Source organism: Electrophorus electricus, chromosome 9, assembly GCF_013358815.1.
Source record: "Electrophorus electricus isolate fEleEle1 chromosome 9, fEleEle1.pri, whole genome shotgun sequence".
In the NCBI taxonomy this organism is placed as follows: domain Eukaryota; kingdom Metazoa; phylum Chordata; class Actinopteri; order Gymnotiformes; family Gymnotidae; genus Electrophorus; species Electrophorus electricus.
Window position 1 is genome coordinate 9,317,580 of NC_049543.1, and position 26,498 is coordinate 9,344,077.

The 26,498-nt window shown below is 41.7% G+C and overlaps 2 protein-coding genes across 2 annotated transcripts; both read left to right on the forward strand.

The window, feature by feature from the left end:
- Window positions 1–114: 114 nt before the first annotated feature.
- Window positions 115–5,330, forward strand: prdm8b (PR domain containing 8b). The gene is made up of 4 exons (XM_035530063.1): window positions 115–301; window positions 2,333–2,557; window positions 2,809–3,040; window positions 3,489–5,330. The coding sequence occupies exons 2-4, from the start codon at window positions 2,336–2,338 to the stop codon at window positions 4,736–4,738; spliced, it is 1,704 nt and encodes a 567-aa protein (XP_035385956.1). The 5' UTR covers window positions 115–301; window positions 2,333–2,335; the 3' UTR covers window positions 4,739–5,330.
- Window positions 5,331–13,357: 8,027 nt separating this feature from the next.
- Window positions 13,358–21,717, forward strand: fgf5 (fibroblast growth factor 5). The gene is made up of 3 exons (XM_027029723.2): window positions 13,358–13,657; window positions 15,054–15,157; window positions 20,904–21,717. The coding sequence occupies exons 1-3, from the start codon at window positions 13,441–13,443 to the stop codon at window positions 21,267–21,269; spliced, it is 687 nt and encodes a 228-aa protein (XP_026885524.1). The 5' UTR covers window positions 13,358–13,440; the 3' UTR covers window positions 21,270–21,717.
- Window positions 21,718–26,498: the final 4,781 nt, after the last annotated feature.

Genomic DNA, 26,498 nt, shown 5'->3' on the forward strand with positions numbered 1-26,498 from the left:
CTTAAACTATCTGTCGGCCAGTGAAGAGTTAAAGGGAGGAGACGGAGAGTGACACGCCTCATTGGGCAGATTATGTGCAGCAAACAAAAAGTGTGTATCTGTGTGCCAGTCAGTCAGTATATCGGCCCCATCTGTACGCCTCTCCACGCTCGCGAATCACAGCGCGCCCGGCAGCACTGTCACTTTTTAACGGACTGGGAAATGTATTGACTGCACGGACTTCACGGCTTTGAACGCGTACTTGACGGCACAATCGCATCATCTTTCAAACCTTGCGGATTATTTTACCTTGTAATAATCGGTAAGTATGCAACGTTTCAAATTTTAAAACAGCCCGGGGACACCGAATCCGTCGAAGCTCGCTGCATTCGAGCCGCATCTTTTCGGCTATGTAACCGGGGGAGAAAGCTCCGCAGATGGCAGCCTAGAGGAGGGCGCATTGACTCACAATGTGCTACGTTCAGTGGCTGAATGAGATAGATGAGTTCAGTCGTTAATACACTGTCGTAAAGTTGGAATAATAACAAACTCGTACGAAAAGGGTTATAAATTTCACCCTGAAGTAGGAGGTCACCCGGTTCATTGATTCTATTTTGGAAATGCGCATATATTCTGTGGTCCATTATAGTATTTAGCTGAGATGCATATTCATTGGGTTCTTTTGTGCGATTTTCCCGTGTGAGACCGACCTAACAACTACAAAAGGAAAGTGTAGTTGCATGATACCGAGAAAGGAGAATAAAAATAATAGCAAAGCTTTTGTGGCAAAGGAAAAGGGAAGGAAAACTTTTCAACCAATGCCCATCCAAAAAATAAATAAACAAAATAAAATAAAATAAAATAACAAGAAACGAAAATAGAACATGATTAAACAGCCGTATAAACCCGATGGTTTGATTAGATTCAGATTCAGACAGCAGAACGTGCAGAATGTTAAGTTTTGCTTCCGTCGTACGTTTTCGGCATGCTAATGCGTTGCCTTCGCGCCTGTCAACGGCAGTGTGTATTTCGATAACCATGTGCAGTCTATTCCGTTGTTCTTGCCACATTACAAGTTGCGTACTCTAATAGAAATAAGCAAGATTTTTTTTTAAATCCACACAAAAGACACAATAATAAAAGTGACTTGTTATTATTATTATTAATTAAAAATGAAAAAAAAAGTCTGTATAATCAGGCGTACTATTTAAGAACAAAAAAGACCTAACATAATTTATTCTTTTTAGGCTTTCTGTCTGCAGCGTATTCATTTTGAGCATGTCTGTAGACGTCAAAGAGTTTATTCTTTTCGCAGAAAATAGGCCTATTACAAATAGTATCTTAGTTCCAACCTCTTTCTTAGAATTCAGGGTTTTGGTCTTTGGTCTGAGATGTTAGTGCTTTATTAGTTGCATGTAAATTATTTACTAACCAAAACCTACATAAATAGTTTAAAATAAATTAGGATGAAAGACATACAAATTTAGCATACTGTGCAGAAGGAAAACAAGTAGCCTGTAGTGTATAGCGTTTTTTCCTGCGTTGTCCCTATGACAAGGTAGTTCTAACAGTATACGTGGTCTTTGTTCAGTGTATAACAAGTTTCGTGAGTAAATTATAGGGTCTCTGAGGCGTACGAAAAAGAATCACATCATTCGTAAATATGCATTCGGTGTTTGAAGAAAAAAAATTAACCCTGCGTGCTGCCTTAATTAAGTCTCAGAGGGAAAGTGGTGGATTATGATAATGAACAGACATACGTTCCTTCTTGTTGAATAGAGCTAAAGGTTGGCTGACATGAGATCAGCGACTTTGACATCGCACTTGAAATCCATTCGATATGCCTTTCCGATTCTAAATAGGAATTTTCTTCCGTATCACTGGCATGTAAAATAACCCGATGATGATCTAACGATTGTAGTTATGACTGTTAAAGTAATATCCTTGAATATCAGTAATATCATCACTGAAATCAAAGAATAAATTATTATATTAATGAATATATTCTTATTCTTATTCTTATTCTTATTACTACTATTACTACTACTATTATTATTATTATTATTATTATTATTATTATTATTATTAATAATACTACTACTACTATGTTGTTTTTGTTGACGAGTGTTGGCTTAATTAAATCGATCAGGCTATATATATAGAATCATAATAGAAATTTAAACTATATATATCGTGTATAAGGAAATGGTTAACATAGGCCTGACAGTGTTCGCAAGCGTAAATATGTAAATATGATTGGGTAAATTAGCATATTAGTCTCAAATGATGAAGATTAAGAACTCTTGTGGTACACACGATCTGACCTGCTCCTTTTGTTGTCTTCATTTTGTAGGCAATGATGGAGGAATCGAGTTCCCAGAAGCTTGCATGGGATGGCGACGCAAAGGCGATGCAGCAGTGTTTAACGGATATATTTACCAGCGTCTACACCACCTGTGACATTCCAGAAAACGCTATTTTTGGGCCTTGCGTTCTGAGTCACACCTCTTTATATGACAGTATTGCTTTTATTGCCCTAAAATCTACAGATAAGAGGACTGCACCTTACATATTCAGGGTACGTGTTCACCTCACAGTTAATTGATGAGGCTACAGTGGTTAAGAGTCATATAATGGGGTATTATTCATACAAATATAGATCTTTTTTATCTTGATTATATATTCCTACTAATCGATTTGAGGAACTGTTCATTGTGTTTGGCCTGTTCCTCGACTTTAAAAAATCCCTCATTTTAATTTGAAAGCTTGAGAACAAATGTAGATGAGGGGTTTGTTGTTCAAACTGTGTTTTGCTTCTGTTGGCTATAGGTGGACACGTCAGCAGCCAACACTTCCTCAGAGGGTCTGATGTGGCTGCGATTGGTCCAGTCCGCTAGAGACAGGGAGGAACTGAACCTGGAGGCCTATGTGAAGAATGGACAGCTCTACTACAGGTCGCTGAGGAGAATCGAGAAGGACGAGGAGCTTCTGGTGTGGTACGGAAAGGACTTGATCGAGCTGCTGCTCCTCAGCTCCAACAGAAGCCAAGTGAAAAGCAAAGGTATGAGCCCAGGAAACACTTAGTTTTCCTGTTTAGAGGTCACTGCTCAGTGTCTATAGTGGCTGTTTTAAAGTCAGCGATGTGTGCATTTTGATGACTAGGTACATTTGCATAACTGGAAAACAATTATTCAAGACTTGAAAAAAGGGCTTAATTATGAAAAACAGATTTGTGACCAGGCACCAATGATCTCACAAAAGGTGCAATTCATGCATGATGTTAAAATGGCTTAATAAATTACCTTGGAAAAGTAAAACTATAGCTTGGATTAATTTCTGCTGAATAAAGTGATGTGAAGATTATTATGTTCATGCGCATTTTAAACAGCTATGTCTGCAATATATAAGCTTCTATTACCATTGTGCCTATGGTAATATTTCATTTGATACATCACTGCTCACACAAATGTTTTAAACTAGTGCTGTCTTTGTTTTCTTTATGGATGTAGGATCTCCACCGTACATCTGTCCAGACTGCAATCAGCGTTTCCAGTTTGAGTTCCCTCTCCTGGCTCACCTGAGGTTCCGCTGCACCAAAAGACTCCAAAGCATGGCTGAGGAGGAAGCGAAGGACTCTAGTGAACAGACCAGCGTTCCCCTCGCCAGGTCCAGCCCTAAGCTAGGCCGATCTGAGGGCTTCCCCAGCCCTCCAGACGGGAAACCATCTACAGACTTCCATAATCTGGCCAGGGATTTAGAGAATAACAGGACCAGTCCTCCCAGTGACAAGGAGGCAGAGATCCTGAGCGAGAGCTCGGGAAAGCGCAAGTTCTCTGATTTGGAAGACGGCAGGGCCGTAGGCTTGGTGCAGCCGCTGAAGTCGAAGGAGGAGCTGGCAAACTCGGCGCAGCAGTACCGTGGCGCATACGGCCTGGACGAAGCCAAGCGAGCATTCTCGCCCTGTGCCTCAGAGGCACCCGAGGCCAAGCGCAGTGCCTTCACGGAGGTGAAAAAGTCTCCACCGGGCTCCAAGCTCGGCAGCAAGAACTCTGGTTTCAACTCCGAGAACAAGGCAGAGCCCGGCCGGCCAGGCAACGGCCTCGGTGACAAACCCCTGAGCCTCCGGCAGGTGCTGGGCGAGACGCAGCCGCCGCAGTCGCGCTCCGAGGGCTCGGCGGTGGGCAGTGCCTTCACGTCCGTGGCCCAGCAGGACACTGGTGGCTCGGAGCGGAAGAGCGCCTTCAGCCAACCTTCACGCTCTTTCTCCCAGCTTTCACCACTGGTGATGGCGCCGAAGCTGCTGCCAGCGGTGGACTGCCACCCAGCCGTGGGCGACACTGTCTCCTCCAACCGGCTCTACCAGGCCGACCACCTGGCTGCCAAGCTGCAGGGCTCCGAGCTGGGCAGCAACTGCCCAGTGCCAGGCGGCATGGCCAAGCAGAGCCCGTTCCTTTACGCCACAGCCTTCTGGCCCAAGGCGTCAGGCCCCATCCAGCTGCAGATGCCCTCTGCCCTCACACTCCTACCCCCCTCCTTCACCTCCCTCTGCCTTCCTGCACAAAACTGGTGCGCCAAGTGCAACGCCTCCTTCCGAATGACCTCCGACCTGGTCTACCACATGCGCTCGCACCACAAAAAGGAGTACTCCATGGAACCGCTGGTCAAGCGGAGGCGTGAGGAGAAGCTCAAGTGCCCTATCTGCAACGAGTCCTTCAGGGAGCGGCACCACCTCTCCCGTCACATGACCTCGCATAACTGACTTTTTTTGGGGATATTTACTCACAAATGGCAATTTTTTTTCAAAATGGGAATATTGTCAATCTGGAGAAATCCACTTGATTTTGCATTCAAAAAGACATTTCTAGTCGGATTGTTTCTTTCAAATGTCATGTTTTTGTGTACACGAATGCATTTTGACTTTAAAGCAAAAACTCTGAAAATCTATTTATCATATGAAGCACTTATTATTTGGGTGAAAGGGGGGATAATTACATGTAAATGTACTTTGTATTTTGTATATATTAATGTATAATATATAGAAATAAACCGAAATGTAGTTCCATTTCATGGAAAACTATTCGATGATTTCATGTGTATAGGCCTAAGGATGAATACTGAGTATAATTCGGATAATGTCCAGCTATATTTAAGAATGCATGTAAATTATAGTTATTGGTTTAAAGATGCAGTCTATTCACAACAATGTACATACTTGTTTTGTTTGAATACAAAGTGTTATTTTGTGTCTGTGGAGAATAGATTCAGTGTTTCTTCCTTTTGCTGAAATTTACTATTTGATAGTTTATCTAACCATGTTGAATGCTTTGACAATAAAATAGCTTTATTTTCAATTGATTTCGTGCTTCATTATAATGCAATAAATAATATACAACTGTACTGTAAACTCCGTGTTAAAGCTTATTGATAGATGTGTTACAGGGAGGCTGTGCTCATATCCAACTATTTTTTTTCCTGACAAGTACAATTTGTCTGGTGCATTTTAAAATATATTCCTGTTTTATGATGTGTGTTAAAATAATCCAGTTCCAGAACAATCCGTGAACCCGACCAAAAACACCTTAATACACCTTATCTTGCGTCTACGTTCCGCAAATCCTGTAAAGTTACTTTCGTCACGACCAGGCTTGTTGTTTTATCGTGCAAATGCCAGCTATGGATGATTTATGAATTGAACTTAATATTACAAAATAGAGTGGTGATTATTATCTGTTAGAAGTTGGAGTCTTATCGATGCATAAATAGCCCATACAAAAAGTAGATTAAAAATATGGTGTTTGATTATTATTATTGTTGTTGTTGTTAATATTATTATTATTATTATTATTATTATTATTATTATTAGTAGTAGTAGTAGTAGTAGTAGTAGTAGTAGTAGTAGTATAACTAAAATGTGCACGAACAACGTTACATTTGTTGGTTTTCCAACATTAACCCTGTAAAGAATTAAGATATTCATACAGCGTTTATTACTTAGAAATTTCTTACAAATTAAATGCTTTATTTTGTATAATTTTCCGTGTTATTCTGATATACTTAACGAGAAGAAACAGTGTACTTAAAAATCTGCAGCATCACCGTTTAAGTTAGCCATCCAGATGACAGTGATATTTGCTGTTCATTGACATTTACAAAGCAATGAGATTTGAAAAGTGGTATCCTGATATGGACAGAGACTACATATTACATTCTAGGCATGGAGTGTGTAAACAGAGGTATTCCTCTTTAACTGTTGAGTAAACCTTTGACAATTGCAAAGTATCTACTAGAAGGCAGCCAGATGTAGTCAGTCCCGTTTTATGAGCCTACTTGTGAAGGAAATGAATACAAGTCATTTACCGACAAAATAATGGAACCCCAGAAATAGCGTTAAATTAAAATAAATGTCACGAGGCTTTCGCGTACGACAATAAAAGAGGTTATAACCCGAACATAACCAGCTATAATTTACAATGATGATGTTACCATAGTAAGACACAGCAACTGCCATACGACTGTTTACTTTGCGTTTTATTGTTTTATTACATTCATATGTCTTTTTCAAGAAGAAATGCAAATCATCACTTAGCTTGAGATGTGCACAGTTTACGTTGGCGGTGGAAGGATAAGAGTTTAGTTTAGCCACTCCGACAATAGCTCAACAGTGTCACCAAGCGTTCATGGTGCGAAATTCTTAAATCCCGATATCCCCCCCGTGTACAGACGGTAAAACGACTCTGCGAGAGGCCTACCCACCCCATACACCAAACCAAACCTTATAGATGTTTCGATCAAAAGACATTACTGAGACTATTATTATTATCTTTTACTATTATTTTGTCTTCAGTGGACGATCCAACAAACTCTCAATGAAATATATCAATTGAATGTAAATCTTTTAATTCTTTATGGCTGATAGCAATAAAAAAAAAACCCTGCATAAGAGAGGAGAAAAAAGAGACAGTGTACTATGGATATGATCGGTGCCAAGCGCAAAACTATGCTGTTAAGTTTAGTGGCTCCATCTTGGACAAGTAGCAATGTCTGTGGGTGTTATGGGACCCTGGGATTAAACAAATATTTATAATTTTAGGGTCACTTTATTTACAGCAAATTAAAACTTGAATTAGTGACGCCTAAAAGCTTTTTCCTCGAAACAAAAATGTCGGAGGTTGGATAATGCTTAAAAACACTACAGTGCTCCCACTGCAGGTGAGTCAAGGACAAGCATTCAAGAATGCTCACCAAATTAATCTATACTCGTTTAGCATTCAACATTGGGCACAATAACAATTCTAATCAAAGTATAATTCCAGTTGATATGAATGCAATTGCTATCCACAACAGCTTGATTATCCGCTTTTATTTTGCATCGCAAAAGAAAACGATTAAACTGTCTTTTGTAACTTGGGACACTGGAATGAATTCAGCTGGGAGACACTGTCGGTCTTTAGGGGCTGTGTTCTCCTCTACGTCCTGGAGATATTTATTGCGCCCCGTGCTTTGAGGCTGCGGTCATCCTCCCCTTCCTAAGATCCGGTTACATTTGTCACCATATCACTCAGCGCTCGCCAGTCAACGCTCCGCGCACGCGGCCCCGCGCGGTCACCCTTGGCCAACCTACCCGGCCCGGCTTCCCATAGTCGACGTGTGATTGTGTCCTGTGATGAACTTCACCTCACCCCGATCGCTCCATCTGTTCGTTTGCCTCTTATTCCCCGAGGTTCTGTAACCTCCTGGCAATGTGGCTCGCTCAAAAAACAGGTCGACAGGATCTCAGGAAACACACCGTGCGCGTACACTATACCGTTCGAGCAAGGTATTAATAGATTCTTCACACTAACAACACTGTGACACACCAGATGATGGCGAAGAGCATATGAGAGCCAAATGTGTGATTTACACCCACTGATTTATGATTACCATAGGAAACTTCATTGAGAACTTCGTGCTCTAATGTATAGACCTATTTATGCGTTGCATACAATCTTGGATGTGGATGTACCTTATAAAATGAAAAAAAAAAACTGGCAGTGTATTATTCATTTTGCACCTTCATTAGCTGAACACTGTATAAGTGTTATTTTAATAAAGGTTAAAGAGGTGGCAAGGCATGCTGATCTACTGATTAGGTCATGTTCAATAAGGGCTCGAAAGGGAAGTTATAATAAGCGCTAAATAACAGTATACCTGGACTATTTAATAAAGACCACATTCCGCCGGCTTCATTGCTGACAGGCGCAGTTTTACGCAGCGTGCAGTCTTAAAACATTCCTTCTGTCTTTATAGACATGCCTATGTTCTTGCCTGGCGCTCGCGCTTGGATCACTGCTTCCAGGCCTACCTGCCACACACATATGCGTGCCTTTCGGATTTAGCGTTACAGAAAAAGAACAATCAGAAAGATGGTGTGGCATTCGGGTTGCACCTGTTTCTTCACCTCTGGTTACTGCCTCCCACGAACCATTAAATCTCTGCATTAAATCTTTGAAGCTTAGAAGACCACATCAGCTGGTCTTTCCACGTGCAACCTGTAGCTTGCTCATACTTAGTAATAAACAATAAAACAATTTGCGTTTGCTTTCTGCCGATGCTTCTCACCTATGTGGACGTAGACTCTTAGATTTCCTTGGATTTTCATATGAGATCATTGCTGTTCTTCTAAAACCACAATGCCATGAATTTCTTAATACAAATAGCTACAGTATTCACAGAAGTTGCATGTACAGTCAGCATCGGTGGATGAATTTGGCATTATAGTTAGGTTAACCAGAAAATCATGCTTTCTTTTTTAGCTTATATATCTATCGTTTGCAAGCATCTGCACTCAAAGCAAATACCTCCGGTTCACATGCCATAGGGGGACAGTTATATGAAACATGTCATCGGTTCAATCGCTAATAATGCACAGCTGCTGTGACCCCGCTGTGCTATTTAGTAAGCTGAAGCTGAACATAAATTATCCAAGCAGTCTGCACCCTACAAACCGCTTGCAAGATGTACCAATCTTCGACACGTCACTGTTAATACAAACGCCAGGGAATGGTCACGTTAGATCCGATGGTCCGTGCCAAAATGACATGTTTGCATGTCATCGTCGGAACAAGCTCGCGCGCCGTGTCCCTTGGTCGCGTCGCTTTCGATTTTGGGTCGTTCGCTGTGGCCACAAATGACTTCTGCCTGAAAAGTTTTAGGTTCGGAGCTGAAGGTGTAGTCGCAGAGTGAAACAATTAATGATGCACAGCTTATCTTATGTTTTAATCTGTTTTTTTTTTTTTTTTTTTTAAGGATAAATCCAAACGTGGAATTCATTTTCAACAGTATTGGCTTAAATTACCTGAAGATCAGTAAAACCACGCATTATGAAATTTTACCCCAGCTACAGTGAAAACCTTCATTAAACCGCCTTTTAACTAAAAAAAAGTTATCTGAGCAAACATTTTTCTTTAACATCCTCGTGACTGTTTTATAGTGTAAATGCTTCCCGATTTTTTGTGGGTTGAAACTATTGAATAAGTAGTCACTGGCATTAAGTAAATTTAAATTTCAATAATTCAAAATTTGCAGTTTTGTTTTTGATAGTAAAAAACAAATATTTTACCATTTTACCAAAATGTCTGAGTCTGTGTGATCAGCCATTTCCAATTGGTATGTGAATTGTAACAAAACAATGCTTTGTTTACAGTTTCTGTGTGTCAAGCACGTGGTGTAGTTACATTACCTTTTATCATGTGAGTCCAACCTTTATCTCATCTGGATCATGGCAAAACATCTGTTTCCCAAAAGACTTTAGTAACACAAGAATCTAGAGATAACCTATTTAAGCATGCTGAATTTAAAGCGCCTCTTCACTGCATCCTTGCACAGTGTGCAGTAGTGAACGAGGGGCCCATCTGTACTGACACATGCTGACATTTTTCGGGTCAGCTCTGTCACGCTGGCATCACACTCAGATAGGTAAGCCCTCGCCCCTGTGTTATTCCACGTTCCCAGGTCGGCTCAACAGGTACGGCGGCTCGCCTGCCTGCAGGCCTTCGTCTGACGGGTGGCTCTGTCTGTACCGAACGAACAGGTGCTTCTTTGTTGTTCATGAAATGTTCTGGGCCCACGTGCAAAGGAATGCAACTGTACTGTACAATGGGCTGGAGCTTTGACTTAGGCAAGCGTTTAGATCTTCCAGATGATTAAATACACTGCTGAGCCGCAGATCATTTGGCCATGACACGCTGGGATCGAGTGCTTCTACTCACGTCTCTCTGGGCTGTCCCATTTAGGCACTAGAGAGGGGGTGTCTATTAGGGAGGAACATGGCGACAGGCTTTGACCCCTAAAGCCTGAAAATATGCAGGTTGAGGGGGAGAAGGGGATAGGGAGCAGAATCTCTGTCCCCTGTTCTGCCTTGCCAGTGTGGAATGTTCCAGAAGACTGAGGGCATGTTGGCAGGGTCTGGAGGGTTGAGGAGGGTTGCCACGTATACCATTTGACTCGACTCTTGCTGTAACTATGGCGATCATACGAGTTGTCGGTGAAACAGCTTGTGTGGTAAGGAAACTGATATGTTCCAAACAGTGATATTTTAAATGTTAAACGTGATAAAAAAAGGCAAGTATTATCAATTCCCAGTGGACTCTAGCACATTCTAAATAACATCACATGGTTACTGAATAAAACATGGTTACTTTGAACTGTGCTGGGAAAAGCCTGAAGTTGTAATTAAAAGGTTAAATGAAACTGGGTTGATTTAAAGTGCATGACATATTCGCTCTTACAGGAGAGCAACAAAGATAAAAATGACGTATACTTTGTAAACCTTGTTTTGTGATGTTTAAGACTGTATTTAAGCTTCAAAATGCATTGTACAATGCATCGTTAAGCTCTGCAGTGAGAAAAGCTACTATTCTTGTGCTATGCTTAGTGTACGCTACTTACAAAGAGACACATCAAGACTTTTGTGGCTTACAGCAATATATTTTATGCCAGACAGCAACATAATAATGTCTTTAAAGCCATAAAAAGACCTATAGTGACCTATAATGCATATTTTCTAATTCATGGTATAGCATAGTTGACTCATGGTATAGTTGACTCATAAATTTGTATTCTAATACTTTGCATAGCAAACTGCTTATACATGATACAGATATCTAAACAGGCACTGTAAAACGTAAAAATGAAGAAATCTTTCCTATAAACATAGTTTATTTCATTTCACATCGCTGGCTATCACTATGGCTCTCACGCTTGGTGTTCAGAGCCCTGTGTATGAAGCTTAGAAAAGTAATGTGCTATAAAATTCACATTAAAAAATACCATGGATTTGCTGGCTTGACTACAGCACGTCACTGGAACTTTCTGGAATTTCTAGGAAAAATAAAAGTAATTTACACGTAATGCACATCATTTGATCATAAAAAGATGGTTCGGGGGAAACTTATCTGATGTAACTTTGCTGTCAGTATCATCGCCTCTATGGCAGCAACTCTTCAAACCAGTTGTAAATGAACAGGGGCATCCATCCTTGTGCAGACGTGATGATGGCCATAACACTGAACCAGACGCCGTTATGTGTGATGGGGCTTTCAAAGTTGTCTCCGCCCAGTCACCCTGTCGCTGAGCAGATAACAGCCAGCCATACCAAAGTGATACAAATGGTTTTTCTTGAGATGGGGAGGTTTGGCATGAGGCTTGGTGGCAGCTAAAAGCCAGGACCATTGATGAATCAGTCAGGACACTCACTGTTTATACACATCTGGGGGATTACCTCACTCTAGTCACTGGAGGGTCCAACAGAAACGGATGGCTTTTAAAATTTAGGGGGTAAACAGTTCCACGTTGTTTATACTGAAGTCATCAATCGAGAGTGTTCTGTAACAGGTGAAACAAAGAGGCGTAGGGTTTGCATTCTGCCAAGGTCCCATCATTCATCCAGGGACTAAGATCAGAATGTTTCATGGCACATTCCTTTAGAAACAGTGGAGACTGCAGTGATAACTTCAGCAGGAGATCACGCTCTGCTTGCTAAGGGGGGAAAACGTGATGTTCTGTTGGAGACATAATATCATAAGTGCAACTGAGCTGGTGCAACAAAGTTTGAACACACTTTCAAAATAGCAATGACCTTCCATCCAGTCAAGTTCAATAACATGTCCAGGGTTCACTGTTCAACACAGAGTATTGCTTCAACACATAATTGCACAAAACATACTCAAATAATCTCATACTCAAATTTAAAAAAAAGAAAAAAAAAGAGAATAGAAAACATCTTCTAATGCAAAATAAAACTGAATACCTCAAAAGAAATGTACCCAAGTACACATTTATCAATATTTGTGCAATTTGTATAGTGCATATACATACATCTACATAATTGCAATACTTATTCAAAGCGATATATAGGTCTGTTCGCAATATATATGTTCAGTACACGCCTTATAAACAAGCAGTAATTACTCTTGATCGTTCATATCCATATGGTTTAGACACTTCAGTAGAACTCAAAAAGGATTCCCGCTATGCCCGTCTCCACGTGCAACAAACAGTGGTTTCACCCATGCGCTGCGCAGCGGGGAGCAGCATGGAGACGACTGGTTTGGACAACAGCATTGTACTGTTTAAAAGGTTCCATTCAAAAGGCCTTTGAAATGATTATGTGATACAGTTTTATTCATTTTTCGTCATTATCATATGCCACTCTGCAATTCTGTATTAATACACACACGTGTTGAAAATGTCTGCGAACGAAAATGAGCACAAACCATGAAACCAAAACAATTTTTTACAACTCGTAATGTTTCCAAATAAAAAAATGGAAGAAACTGTCTGTGTTTTCTGTTTAAAGTTAGCGTGCCAGAAGAATATCGATATGGAAATTCTAATGCTTCCAACTCTCTCGTGGGTGCGTGCACAAAGCTCCACTCGGGAATGCTAACAGGGAGGCGCCACCTGAGGAGCCGCGCGCTATTTCTATTTTAGATCCCTCAGAAGCACCGGCACCCTTTTAAAACCCGACCATGAAGTTCAATTTTAGAGAAAGAAAGCTCTAGCAACTGGGAAGTCTCCTGACTCGTTCAGTTACGAATTATTTACGTGCCTTGTCGATCCCAAACACTGAGTACTCGTGCGTAAAACGCAGTCAAGAGAGCTTTGTCGTGTGCTCCTTTTCCAAGTAGAAGCTGTGCTAATTTGTGGCGACCTTTGTTGTTTGCGTTCAGTACGATCTGATAGTTGATCATACTCTTTTGTGTGAAATAAAATCCGGATGAGAGAGAGAGAGCGTCCTTCAGAACTCAGGCATGTATCAAGCAGTGAGATCATTTGCGATATAAATATCTCCTTGCCAGCAGACGTATTCCAGCTCCTGCAGCCCCAGGGTAATGCCCACCAGTGCTGCGAATGCACCAGCGCAGGAAGAATAGCAAAATGTTAGGACTGGCCTAGCCAACGTAGAATGTTCTTTTGGGAAGAATGAATGTGCCTCTCTTCGTTGCACTCTTTGTTCAGCTGTTCTGCGCCGCTGCAGTCACGGGATCCGTGCACGTTTCCTTGGAGGATCAGCGTGTCGGAGAAGGGAGCGTATCTGGACGCAGGACTGGGAGACTATATTGTAGGGTTGGTATTGGTTTCCACCTTCAGATTCACCCCAGTGGAAGAGTTAATGGGAGTCACGAGCCGAATCATTTAAGTAAGTAATGGGTTCTGATCATGCGATGATTTGGAGCCATTTGAAAAGCTCAGATGTAATTATGAAAGTACACAAGTGTCTGCTTAATTCCTATACAAAAGATTTCTGCGCAGATCTTACATATAAGTTCAGAGATCTGTTACCGTGAGTGACATAGTATCCCGTGTTACTATGTTGTGTAACACAGTACTGTGTTGTACTACTGTCAGGTTTTTAAACTGCACTGATTAAGCTACTCGGTTATAAAAAAGCAAGTTTACGCAGAAGTTTAAAAGCATGTCCTCGGTTTTCTCTCTCATTATTTTAAACTGTAGTTCGTTATTGAATCAACAATAGGAACATGGCTCTTCAAAAAGGCAATGCGTTCAGTTTAATCTTAACCGACCAACTATGCTAGTAACGCTCTTTGCCTAGTTTGCGCAGGTGACAATTTCTGAAGCATTAACTGGTAAGCAGAGTTGTGAATGGCCGCTAAATTCTGCTACTTCTCCTGACTGAAAGGCCTTGTTTGCTGTTTATTGGGAGATATTGGTTGCTAGCAGGTGCAAGGGCTCAGATGAGAATGTCATCTGGTAGAGAACCAGAATTACTATCATCAGTAACATGCCATGCCCTAAATTGTTGTTAATGGTTCTATGGTTGGGACACATACCATAGTATTAAGCCCATTCAGAGGGCATTGAATGAATCACAACAAAACTCTTAAATCGTGCCAAATGGCTGTAAACAAGCACCTACCTAGCACAGATAATACGCCGAGTCTCTTAAAAGCTTCATACCCGACATCCCAGATTGAGTTTAGCCTAATGGCAATAACACTAACAGAAAAGAGGTATCTGAACCTCCTGATAAAGTTTGACTTTCCACATCATGGATCTCATGATACCAAAACAGTGTCCTCATGTTTCTCACTGCCTAATGAATAACGAGTCAGACGTTTGAAGGCTGTTGTTTTCATCATAACCCGAGGTCTTCTGTTTAAATTTGCTATGGCTTCAGGTGTTTGGCACTCATCACCCACAATTAGAAACACCTACCTTACCTCACCAATCACTGTCCATGTCATTAGGTAGTCCTTATACGTGCATTGTATAGGTGTCCAGTTACAGCCTGTCTGTTGCTATTTTGTCAGCAACTCCTCTGCCCTGTTTATCACTGGTCAGTTTCTGACCGCAGCGGCGGCTTTTTCTTTTCCTTAACTCAAAGCTCACCATAAATATTGTGAGACAGTGGGTGCAGAGCTGATGCGACTTTATAATGCTCCAAAATAGGTGTTGCATAGAAATGGTGACCTACTGCATTTTCCAAGGATCAGGTCTGGTCGGTACTTTGCTTTACTTCCTGTGCTCCCTTTCAAAACCTTGCCATACCAACATGCATTTGCGTCTGTCCGTAGGTGCCCTGGAACTGTTTGCTGTGTCTCAAGGGGTCATAGGAATCCGAGGGGTTTTCAGCAACCGCTTCCTAGCCATGAACAAGAGGGGATGGCTTCATGCTACTGTAAGTCAAACTAAAAGCATCCTGGGAGTACATGAGGTCACGGATATAGAACAGAGTTCTTGAGCTGACGATTCCTTGGCAGCAGCTACCTCAGTGAGGAGAACAGGTGGCACTGTAAAAGTTCGTGTGCGGTTAGAGTCTCCTCTGGCTCAGATGTTTGCGAGCCTCTGCAAAATTCGGCAAATGGCCGGCGTGGCGGCGGCTACCAAGCAAGCCGGCTTTGCCGACTGGAATCTGTGGAGATCTGGGCCCAACCGAAAGAATCGGGAGCTTATTAGCATGTGTTAATGGGAAAGGCAGACAGGAGCTTGGGATAAGGGTTGTGGGCAGAAACATCAATATGGCTGACAAACAGAGGTAAGCAGCTGTAGAGACCGAGAATCAAGTGCAACGTCCACATAACAGTGACCGTGGCACATGGTGACAGATCTGAGAGGGGACAGAGGCATATAAGCCGTAACTAACTGACAGGGAGTCACTTTGGACACTTGGGATTATAGAAACCAACCAAGACCTACGTACAGTATAATGGTGGCACTGAATGACTGTTGCCAATAAACAGCTTCTGTCATAACTTTCATTACTAAGAATTCAGGTCCGTTGACTTCATTTTTCAGCTTCGCTTTAGCAAATTCACACGCAGAGGGTTTGAGTGAGGTCACCGTCTTCAGAAGCCATGGTTTTAAAGCGTTGTGAAATGAACCTTTTCACTTCCTTTCCTCTATAAAGGTGTAACCGTTTGTGTGAAATGCAGCAGCTTTTGTCTTTAGAGTGTTGTTAGTGTTGTTAGTGTTGCATGAGACTTAGCGGTTGTCTACAATGCACGTTTGTGCTTGGAGACAAAACGGGTTTGCAGCTTGCTGCGTTTGTCACATAACTGTCACGTCACGCAGCTTGTGCAAGGGGACATTTCCTTGCAAGAGAGACTCGAGGACCATCTTCTCCTCCATGGATGCAGCCACACACAACCCCCATGTTCAAATTATATTTGGAATTATAATTATTATTCACCCTGTGGGTCCCTCTCCTCTTAGTAAGTTGATGCAATGTTACAGAGGGCTGCGACAAATGATAAGGTCATAATAAGTGTTCCATTGGATCTTGTCACAGTGACTTATAGTTAAGAAGGACTCGTCAGCCCTTTGTCTTAACCCCTGCAGCTCTTCATTTAGCCACGTTGCGCGTGAGATGAACTTGGTAACGTGATGCCGAGTTTTACAAAAGTCGGGAGAGAGACGGAGAGTGTGGCTCACACGGGAGGTGTCTAGGGAGAGGTCGAGGGGGAGTTCAAGGGGGTGGGGGGTAGACACTGTGGCACATAAATCTGAAGACGAACTCTAAGCCGCTCCAGACATCGTCAGCAATTAGAGCAGCTGCAGAAACTCCGTCAGTGTTGAATTAGGTTCGATTTTCTCCTGCCCAGCTACAGTTGCGCATACTTATTTTAACAGTCCTGTCGTCTTGGGTCTTAAACCCCAAAACACGGCTCTCCGCGTACATGCCCGGACGCGGCGGTATCGGGTGACTCTGTGTCTGACGCTGCTTCGCTCTCTGTCATCTTTAATATTTATATTTATCGCTGAGATAACGGTGGGGAAGACAGATGTGTACCACTGCTGCACGACTCGCATGCCAGTGAAAACGGAATCTTTTTGAAGGTTAAAGGGTCGCCTGGATTTATGAAGCAGACATGAAGACGGGGAGAGCAGGAGGAGAGAAAGCACTCCGCCTCTGTCCCATGGAGGGCAAACCCCTCGCTGCCGTGTTCGCTGCATACCGTTTGACATATTTCAGATACTGGGTAACACTGAAGGAGTAAATGCTGCTTTTAAACATGGTGGAACTCATCAGGCAAGCGTACAATCAGGCAGCAGCTGGGATTCTTGATGCAGTACCGCTGTGGCGTAACACTATACTAATGATGATTACACTGAAGGATGGGAGACACCGCAGTACTTCCTGGGAAAGAATTGTTTGAAGATAATTGGCTGAACCAGGGATCCAGAATAAGCCAGTCAGCCTCCCAAGCAGAACGGTTCTGACTTTACTAAGTGTACTGGTTGCAGACAGTAAGCATCGCAGAGCAATTCATGTAAACCCGAACCATCTAATCTAATGTTCACGAGTCATTAAGGGAACGCACTGTTAAAGTATTCACCAGTGAGCACCAAAATAATATCGAAGGCGGTGCACACAAACTAAAAGAATGCAGCTACAGAGCTAGGCATGCCGAGCTGTGACTGGCATGTTTAGAAAATATGGTAATGGCATCATTTTCTGCTATGCTGAATTTATCAGTAAACCAGAACAAGTTTTATTATTTCAGTGATTGGGGTAACTCGACACTCCATATCGGCGAGCAACTATCCTTGGGCACACAATACATTTTCCCACCAGCTGTATTTTTAGAGAACTCCTGCGTATATTCGCAGTCCTTCACCGTGTTAAGTCTCACTCTGCTGACATGGCAAGACTGTAAGTATATATGTCCACGACTTTAGGGATCCAGCTGCTTTATGGATTTGCTCTCTTACATCTCTGGACAAGTTTAAAGAACGCAACATGTATTTATTTGTTTGTTTGTTTAATCCTTTTTAAAAATTAGACGATTTAAAAATTAGATTTGTTTTAAAATTTCCATTGTACAGTACAACCAAATTCAATGTGTGACTCCCTGCTGAGAAAGTAAAAAGAGTAAATAAAGTGTACATACAATATACGTACAATAAAATATTAAACTGTCAAAAGTATGCAATATACATGCAATATAATAATGTGCAGTGCACATGAGTGGAGTTCTTGAGCTGTAAACAGTATGTTATTGTGTCCAATATACACGTTGCTAACATTATTTGTGTGCAATATAAATTATGTGTCTGTTATCTGTATACAATATGCATGTTTAGTGTAATATACAAACTGCATTAGTATGCATTGTGTGCAGTGTTTAGGAGTGCAGTTCATTATGTCTATGATACTTGACCAGTCAGTATAATATTTAGTGCGAAGTGTCCATTTAACACGGAAGGGCAAAAGATGTTTGTATACACTAATGCAGTGTGCAGTAGATACATGGATCTGTAGTAACAGATGGATCTGTGATAGCGTAAAGAATAACAACACAGATGTGTGTGTGTGTGTGTGTGTGTGTGTGTGTGTGTGTGTGTGTGGGTAGCAGCATGACATGGATTGCGTGTTATGTGAATTGGGTTGTGTAGCTAGATTGCCCTTGGGGGTTTGCTGTTTGTCTGGTTAAGATGTCTGATTGCTCTTGCGTAGAAACTCTTTCTCAGTCTGGCAGTACAGGCACTGTGACACCTGTTACACCTCCCGGAGGTGTTATCCTTCATTATATCTTAGAGCTTTCACTATAGTAGTTATTGACATTTATAGTGAACAACATGTTACATTCCTTGTTAAGGGTTAAGGTAAAGGCATTCTCTTACTCAAAGGCCAAAGACCTAGGACGTAGAGGTGAATTTTTTAAAATCGTGTGTGTGTGTGGTGTGTGTGTGGTGTGTGTGTGTGTGTATGTGGTGTGTGTGTGGTGGGTGGTGGGTGGTGGGTGGTGTGGTATGCACTGCATTACTTTACTCAGGGAAGTTTAAGTGGCTACAATGCGTGGATACTCACATGGTATTTCGCCAATTTCTGCTTCAGGTTGGATTCTTTAAGGCTGATGCCCCTTCATATTCGTGGTTGGTGTGACAGCAATAGCTGAAAAATAGCACGGAAAAACAAGGGCAGCTCTACAAGAAATCGGCCAGACAGGGAAGGATGGCATGCGCCACTCCTCCTAAAACAGTGATTCATGGGACCTTATAAGGCATCTCTCTCAGTTCCTGTCGTGGGGTCCTCGTGAACCTCAGCAGCCCTGACTCGAGTCATGAAGGGCTGGATAATTATCTCACGAGTGGAATCAGCTGTTCGAGCTCTCAGGGGAGGCAAGGACTTATGATGAGTAAGCAGTGAGAGTTTGAACAAAAAGGAAAACACTCAGGCAGATGGCAATTAGTGATGTCCCTGTTTGAAGAATTAAGCGTGGATTAAAGAGTCAAATGGCATTTGCACACAGGCTAAAGAACTGCTTGGATCAACCTCATCAGCGTCAAAACCATCAATGAGTAATACTGTCATAACCTCAGTCTGCAGGCAATTTATGTGAAACCAGTCACCTCTGCTAATTATTTTCGCACAGTAATAAATTAATCAGTTTTAGACCTCCTGTGCAGATTTTCCAAAGCTTAGAAAGATGCCTGGATGTTCCGTGGCCACGTTTGGGAAACTTTACAAAGACAGAGGGAGCTTATAGAGTAGAAAGATGAAGGTTGCCCCAAAAAGAAAAAAAATTAAAAACCTGACAACGAGAGCTTCTGTCATGCTTTGCTCTGCCTTGTGTGGATAAAGTTATTTCATGGGTTAATGAGGTTTTTAGCCTGCACAGAGGACGCTCTGCTCCTGTCATTCACCGGCAGTCTTTGCTGGGAAAGTCATTTTGATGACTGAGCTGCGCGCTGCAGATAAAAGCGAGTGTCGCAATTATTCCGCGACCCCTCAACTCTCGTTTCCCGCGGCACTGCCGAGGCAATCTCCTCGCAAAAGGGATCGGTCTGTGGCAGCTGCAAACGCGGTGTTTGACGACGGCGTGTTTGCCCTGCCGTGCGTCGGCTTTGATGTAGCGCTGTGGCCTGTTCAGTTTCTATTTCTGAGGAGTTGAAACAGGACACGAAGTTTATGATTAGGTTGTCGGCATAATAAATTAAGGCATCACTGTCAGTTTATTATTATTTCGTGTTGCAGAATGTAGTAGACTATTCCGTCAACCTTTTTTTTTTTTTTTTTTTTTTTTTAATTTAAAGAATTAATGTCTTAAAAATTTAAGAGAAAATTTACACCAGTAGTTAGCCTTAAATGAAATGAGTTAGAATGTAATTTTTAAATAAAATTCTTAAAGCTGTTGTAAGGTAATATTAATAGGCTTACAAAGTAGCACAAAATTCTTGAGAGACAGGGTGAAGGCCCTTTTTAAATTTTATTTTTTTTAAATTTATGATCCCTTCATGGGGGCCCCCCCATCAGCTTGAGGCCCCCAAGCAATGCATGCCCTGTGTACCCCTGTCCTCGTCAGAGGGCCTAGGACATTATTTTACTGGCTACTAAAATATACAAATGTGCACAATAGATTTTCTAATGAGTAAGAGATGTGGGGGAAATTCCAGAAAAGTGTTATATATGAATATACCATTGCACTTTGTACTCCTTGATCTCTTCATCAACAGCTGTCATCTATTATAAGTGCGATTGAACATTTTTTTTCTCTTTTTTTTCTAAGTACAACAAACACGAAGAAACTTTTTTTCCATTGTAAACAAACGCTCTGCAAACCCAGTAGACAGAGACTAGGCTGGAAACGGCTGTCGTAGCCTATTACTTTAAGAATAAAAGCCATTTGTTAATTAAAAAACAGCCAAGGTAACCTCATGCTATGAAAACACCATCACAACCACAGCTGTGCTCCAGCTGAACCACACACAACCATCATCAGAGAGGAAGTTCTCCTTCTCTTCGTGTGTTTCATTATGGTCTTAGATGCCAAGGTTCAAACCCCTGTGCCCTCTGAGTCAGCTCCGGTTTCCCCGTGGCCTTAAAACATGCCTATTTGTTTAAGCAAACAAATGTGTGTGTCAGCACTGCACTGATTGCACTGATCCACTGGTCCAGAATTGATCCGTTCGCTGTTTTGCAGGAGACGTTCACCGACGACTGCAAGTTCAGGGAGCGGTTCCAGGAGAACAGCTATAACACGTACACTTCGGTGATCCACAAGAACCGTCGGACTGGTAGAGAGTGGTTTGTAGCACTAAACAAGAGGGGGAAGGCTAAAATGGGCTCCAACCCGAGAGTCAAGGCCCAGCACGTTTCCACGCACTTTCTGCCCAGGATGAACCTCCATGAGAAATCAGAACAGAGCTTTACGATAACAGCCCGGGAGCAGGAGAAGGTTCTTGCAGCCCCAGTTCGACAAAAGCCTTCTGTCCCAAAGGTTGCTATCAGTACAAGGCAGAAAGGGTCTCAGACTGTCAAGTACTGGCCCAAATTTCGATTTGGATAAAACCAGAAGTGTCTTAAACTTGGACAAAGCTTGAAAATGGGACAACCACTGAAGACTTTAAATCTTGTGTTTATGAGGGATTTTTTTTATTATCTGGCAAAGCAGCATTCCACTTACCAGGCTTGTCAATAAAAATGGTCTCAAAAACATCAGTTTTTCCAAAGCTGAAAAATAACTTTTTGCTATGGAGATATAAACATTGTCACTGAATCCTCCACATGCTGTTAATGTGTCTGAACATTGTTCAACAAAAGGATTTTTTTTTCCTTGATAATTTTTCAAAATCCACATTTTATACCACATAGCTATCTATTTATATGATACACAATATTTATGTTTGTACGTACAAATGTGTTTATGTGCAAATGTCTCTTAACCTATGTCCAAATCTTGAAAAGTTATTGTATGTGATGAGAATGCAAATATATTTTTCAGATATGCATACAGGTGAAGTACAGCTGTATTGTAAGGCTAAAACACAACAACACACAGACTGTGTCTTATTCTGGAACATTTCATGCCTAAAGTAAACTTATGAGTGCCATATTCAGGTTGTTACTCAAACTACACAAGAGAACAACTCATTTTCTCTTTATTTAACTGCCCATATTACATAACCTTTGATTTCAACCTTTCATATTATTCAGAAAATAATGTAGCCTGTAATATTTGAAAATACATAAATGCCACTGTTCAAACTTTGACATAAAAATGGACATCTTAGCAGTGTAGCCTTTAGTCAAAGTAGCTGTAATCAAGCTCTTAACATCATTGGTAAGTGTGGAGCAGTTTGGCCAACTCCACTCCGCTCCACTGCACACTGTTCTTAGTCTCCAGATTCTCTAGATTTGAAGGTGCCTTTTCCCAACTGATCTTTTCACATTTCTCCACGTTTTCAATTGTGCTTTACATTTAGTCACTGCAGCGTACTTTTGCAAGAGTGCATGGGGTCACTGTCATGCTGGAAGACACCTGAGCTTTGATGGACACCCAGGTTTCTGACACTGATACTAGATTCCAAAAAGCTTTAGTTTTCTTCTAATTACACAATGTCATACACATTCTCAAGGAACCAAGCCCAAAATATCACTAAACTTCTTCCAGATTTGAATGTAAGAAAAGTATTATTTAATGCTGAAGCTTTTATTTTTGCTTTTCGGCATTATCTAAACACACTTGGGCGTGTTTTTGGCAAATTGCCTTGACTTCTTTTATCTCTATGGCAGCAGAAGAGTCGTTCTGGTGAGCAAAAGTAAAGAATTGCCTGCTTCAAATACAATATCAGGTACTGATATTATTGATGTTGCCATTTTGTAAATTCTGGGGAAATAAGATAAGATTTAGTAAAGAGTTCAGATTTTTTTACTCTACACACCAAAGACAAACACCCAACTACTTATTACTTCATTACACACCTACTTTGTACATACACTCCATGGCCAATATATATCTATATTATCATCTATATTATAGTCATGTTTTCGAAGAGTTCATTTATAACTCATCTGCAGTGCTTCAGCCACTCTCTACACTACATCAGTGGTCAGTGTCCGATTGCAGGACCGCTGCTGGCCAAATGATTTGACATTAGTGGCATGGTGTTGGGTGTTGAGCTGGTAGATGTTTATTCAGGCACAACAGAGTTGCTGAGATTTTTAATGTGTCACCATCACTGCTGAGTCTGTCTTCCCAAAAATATCCATTTATTTATTTTTAAATTCCATGTGTATCGGGGTTTTGGGGGAACAAAAACAACACTTTGCAAAATATAATATTGCAAACAATGTTAAAAAGCTGGAAGGATTCATGTCATCTTGGCCATGACTGTATGAGCTAGACTACCACAGAGTTCGACCTTAGAGACAACGTAAGAAACATCGCTGAAGCTGCCGCCTGTTGAAACCCCTGAGCATTCAACTATGAAGAGGCCTTCTTCATAGATAAAAATGTGCAGCAATTGCAACAGAGTGTCTTGTTTTGAGAGGGCAATAGGTTATGGTGTATCAAATAATCTTGTCATGATCCCTAAGACATTACTAGTACTGTTTCTCTAACACTGAATGGTTGAAAGGTACATATAGGTCTAATGAACTATATCTGCTACTGACTAAAATTTAGGGTAATTCATGATAGAAGGATATCTCCTTACTCTATACTACAACTTTAGAGAGTCTATTAAAAGGGGATAGGTACATGTGTATATATATAACTCCTGCCGTTTTACTATTCTAGTTATAGTCTCATTAAAATAGCTGTCCACGTTAAATGAAATTATAGCTCCAGTGTGAACATGTGATGCTTCTGAGTAAAACTAGCTCTAATCATATCCTTTCCTTTTAGGGAACAAATTACAGATGAGATCTGGGATCAAGAAGAGAGAGTGGCTAAGCCTAACAAATTCCAAGCGATGAGGGTTACTGCTTGCACCTCGGTAGGAGAGTTGCCATTTGCCGTTATGGACAGAAATGGGCTATGCAGATTAAAACAAAAATGGTTGCTGTAGCAGGTTCAAGACATCATGAGAAGTAGTGATTAAAAAATGGATAAAAATGATTTGAAAAGGTTAAAGTGAGTTTTCACTGAAGTGAACTTGCTCCTGAATCATTATAGACAAGGTGCCGTATGGGCAAAAGCAGCCAGTGACCCTGAGAGCATTCTCCACCGCCACTTTCGGTCTCCCCATATGTAGGAGGAAGGCCATGTGAGTGGATATAAAGTAATGATTTTCAAGCATGTACCTAATCGCAATATTACACGGAGTACAAAGACAACGTAAAAGTAGGGAGCGATGAGTGAGAGGATGAGCAGTGGAGTTCGGAACCAAGCGAAGACTTGACTCCAGCAAGGAGAGAGCTCCAACCGTCCACCCGGCGAGACGAGTGTGTGTGGAAGGGATTCGGCAGCAGTCGGGAAGGTGTGCTCTACTTTTAGTGACATTGTGCAGGCGCAAAAAAAGAGAAGCTTCTACAACGACATGGGCATGGAACGAAGGAGTTTGATCAAGGATGACCTGCAGATTTCTCCAGTGGCACACACAGGCTTCTAACAATGAACTTATGAGAATAAATGAATCATTATTACAGGACTCAGGTCGGTATTTAATAACAATGTAACAATTTGTAACAATTGTCCATCATAATCGTTTTGAGCAACTCCAGTTTGCAGTTTGCATTACAGTGCAATTGGGCAGTTTCCTTCAGCTTTATAATGATCAGCCAATAAGGCTTTATAAAGAGTTTTTTTTTTCTTTAAACTCTGAGAGAAGTATCAGCTTTCTATCAAGCAAAAGTGTTTAAATAAAAACAGGTCATTAAGAAATAAACATCTTGTTCTCAAAAACATGCAAATGACAATTTTCAGCATTTCTAGAAATTCTTTGTATTTAAATACAATTTTAAAGCATTAGGAAGTCGTTGTGGTAGAACTGGGAGATGACTTACTCACAAGGAAGGTCAGAGAACACCCAAATGAAATTAAACCAAAAGAAGAAGGGTTTCATGAGTTATGCCTGAAAATACCCATCCAATGAATATTCCCCTGTGTAAAATGAAGAGAATAGTTATAGAAGAAAAATGTTCACTAATCACACATAGATACATGTTACATTTTGCAATCTCCAATAAGATAATAGTGCAAACAGACAATAAATATGATAAATACAGACAACAGTGCAACCGGACAATAAACTCAATAAATGCATGCAATAAACGGTACTCGGCACTATACAATAAACAGATCACTACAAAAGATTAAACAACCATAAAGCACAGGAGAGTGGGTTAGACAGTACACAGTACCGGGTAATGGGCTGGCTCGGTTATTGAGTTACATGTATTATTCATTGCATATTGATGGAGGGTAATGCACCTTAGCGGCGATGTGAGGCGAGCAGACGATGTGTACAAATGCAAGTGAGTGAAGTGTAATGTCGAGTGCAAAGTGAGTAAGTAGTGCAGTAAGCAGTGTCATCCATGCGCGAGAAGGACTGGCATAGCAGGCGACTTTGAATTTGGAAGGGATCGTTTTGCGGAACGGTTCAGCAGTCTGATTGCGCGCGGGAGCAAGCCATTTGTTCGGCCCGTGCAGTTCTGGAGGACTCGGCACAGGGCACACTCTGCAGCCTGCGTTGAGACGGGAAGGATTGAGACGGGACTGAGACGGGAAAGTACGCAGGCCGTATGAGAACTGAGAGACATGCTTCCTAAGGCTGCAGGACCTCTCTGTACACCGTTCCGTGTGAATGTCCTTGATGGCAGGAGAACTCGTCCCATTGACACGCCAGGCAGTCTTTACCACCCGGTGAGCTACTGTCTATAGCAGAGCGGTTTTTAAATAGCTCAGTGATGCTACAGGGCAGGAGGCTCTCTATGATGACTCTATAGAAACGGTTGAGGATGAGGGACAAAGCAGGGCTTTGAAGTCTCTTCATTAAGGTAAAAAACACAGGGACCAGGTTGATAACAGTTACATTTAGCTGACACTTTAATCCAAAGCAATTTACAGTTATGACTGAATACACCTTGAGCAAGCGAGGGTTAAAGGACTTGTTTACAAGAGTCTCAACACTGGCAACCTTCTGTTTTGCTATTAACCACTGAGCTAGTCCTTCTCTAAACGGTTCATGTGCTCCCAGGTACTAGAATTTCTGCACTGTTCCTGTTCCACCACTGATGTGTGTGAGGGTGTGAGGCAATCACTTCCTTCTCAAGCCCACAATCACCTAATTTGTCTTTGTCTCACTAATTTGACATTCAGTGAGAGAGAGGGAGAGAGAGAGAGAGAGAGAGAGAGGGAGGGAGAGAGAGAGAGAGGGAGGGAGAGGGAGGGAGAGAGAGAGAGAGGGAGGGAGAGAGAGAGAGAGATTGTTGTCACTTGTACCAGGACGCCAGCTGCCTCACCTGTTCTTTGTAGGCAGTCCCATGATTAATAACGTGATTGCTGTGATATTCGGCGGTACAGTTGTGGGTGTACGGGGGTACAGCAGAGGACACTGCACAAAACACTGGAAGAGGGTCTCCAGCGTTTGGAAGGATAAAGCGGGACGACCTGCACCAGATCCTAACTGCCTGAGGCCTGTTGCTCGCGAAGTCAAGAACCCAGCTTCAGAGTGAAGAGCTCCGTGAGCGACAGTTGCTGTCTAGCTTCTGGAATACGATAGTTTCAAACAGACACTGTAGCATAAGCGTCTTCCTTGCTGCCCACGTGGGATGAGGCCAGAAGAAGATGTCC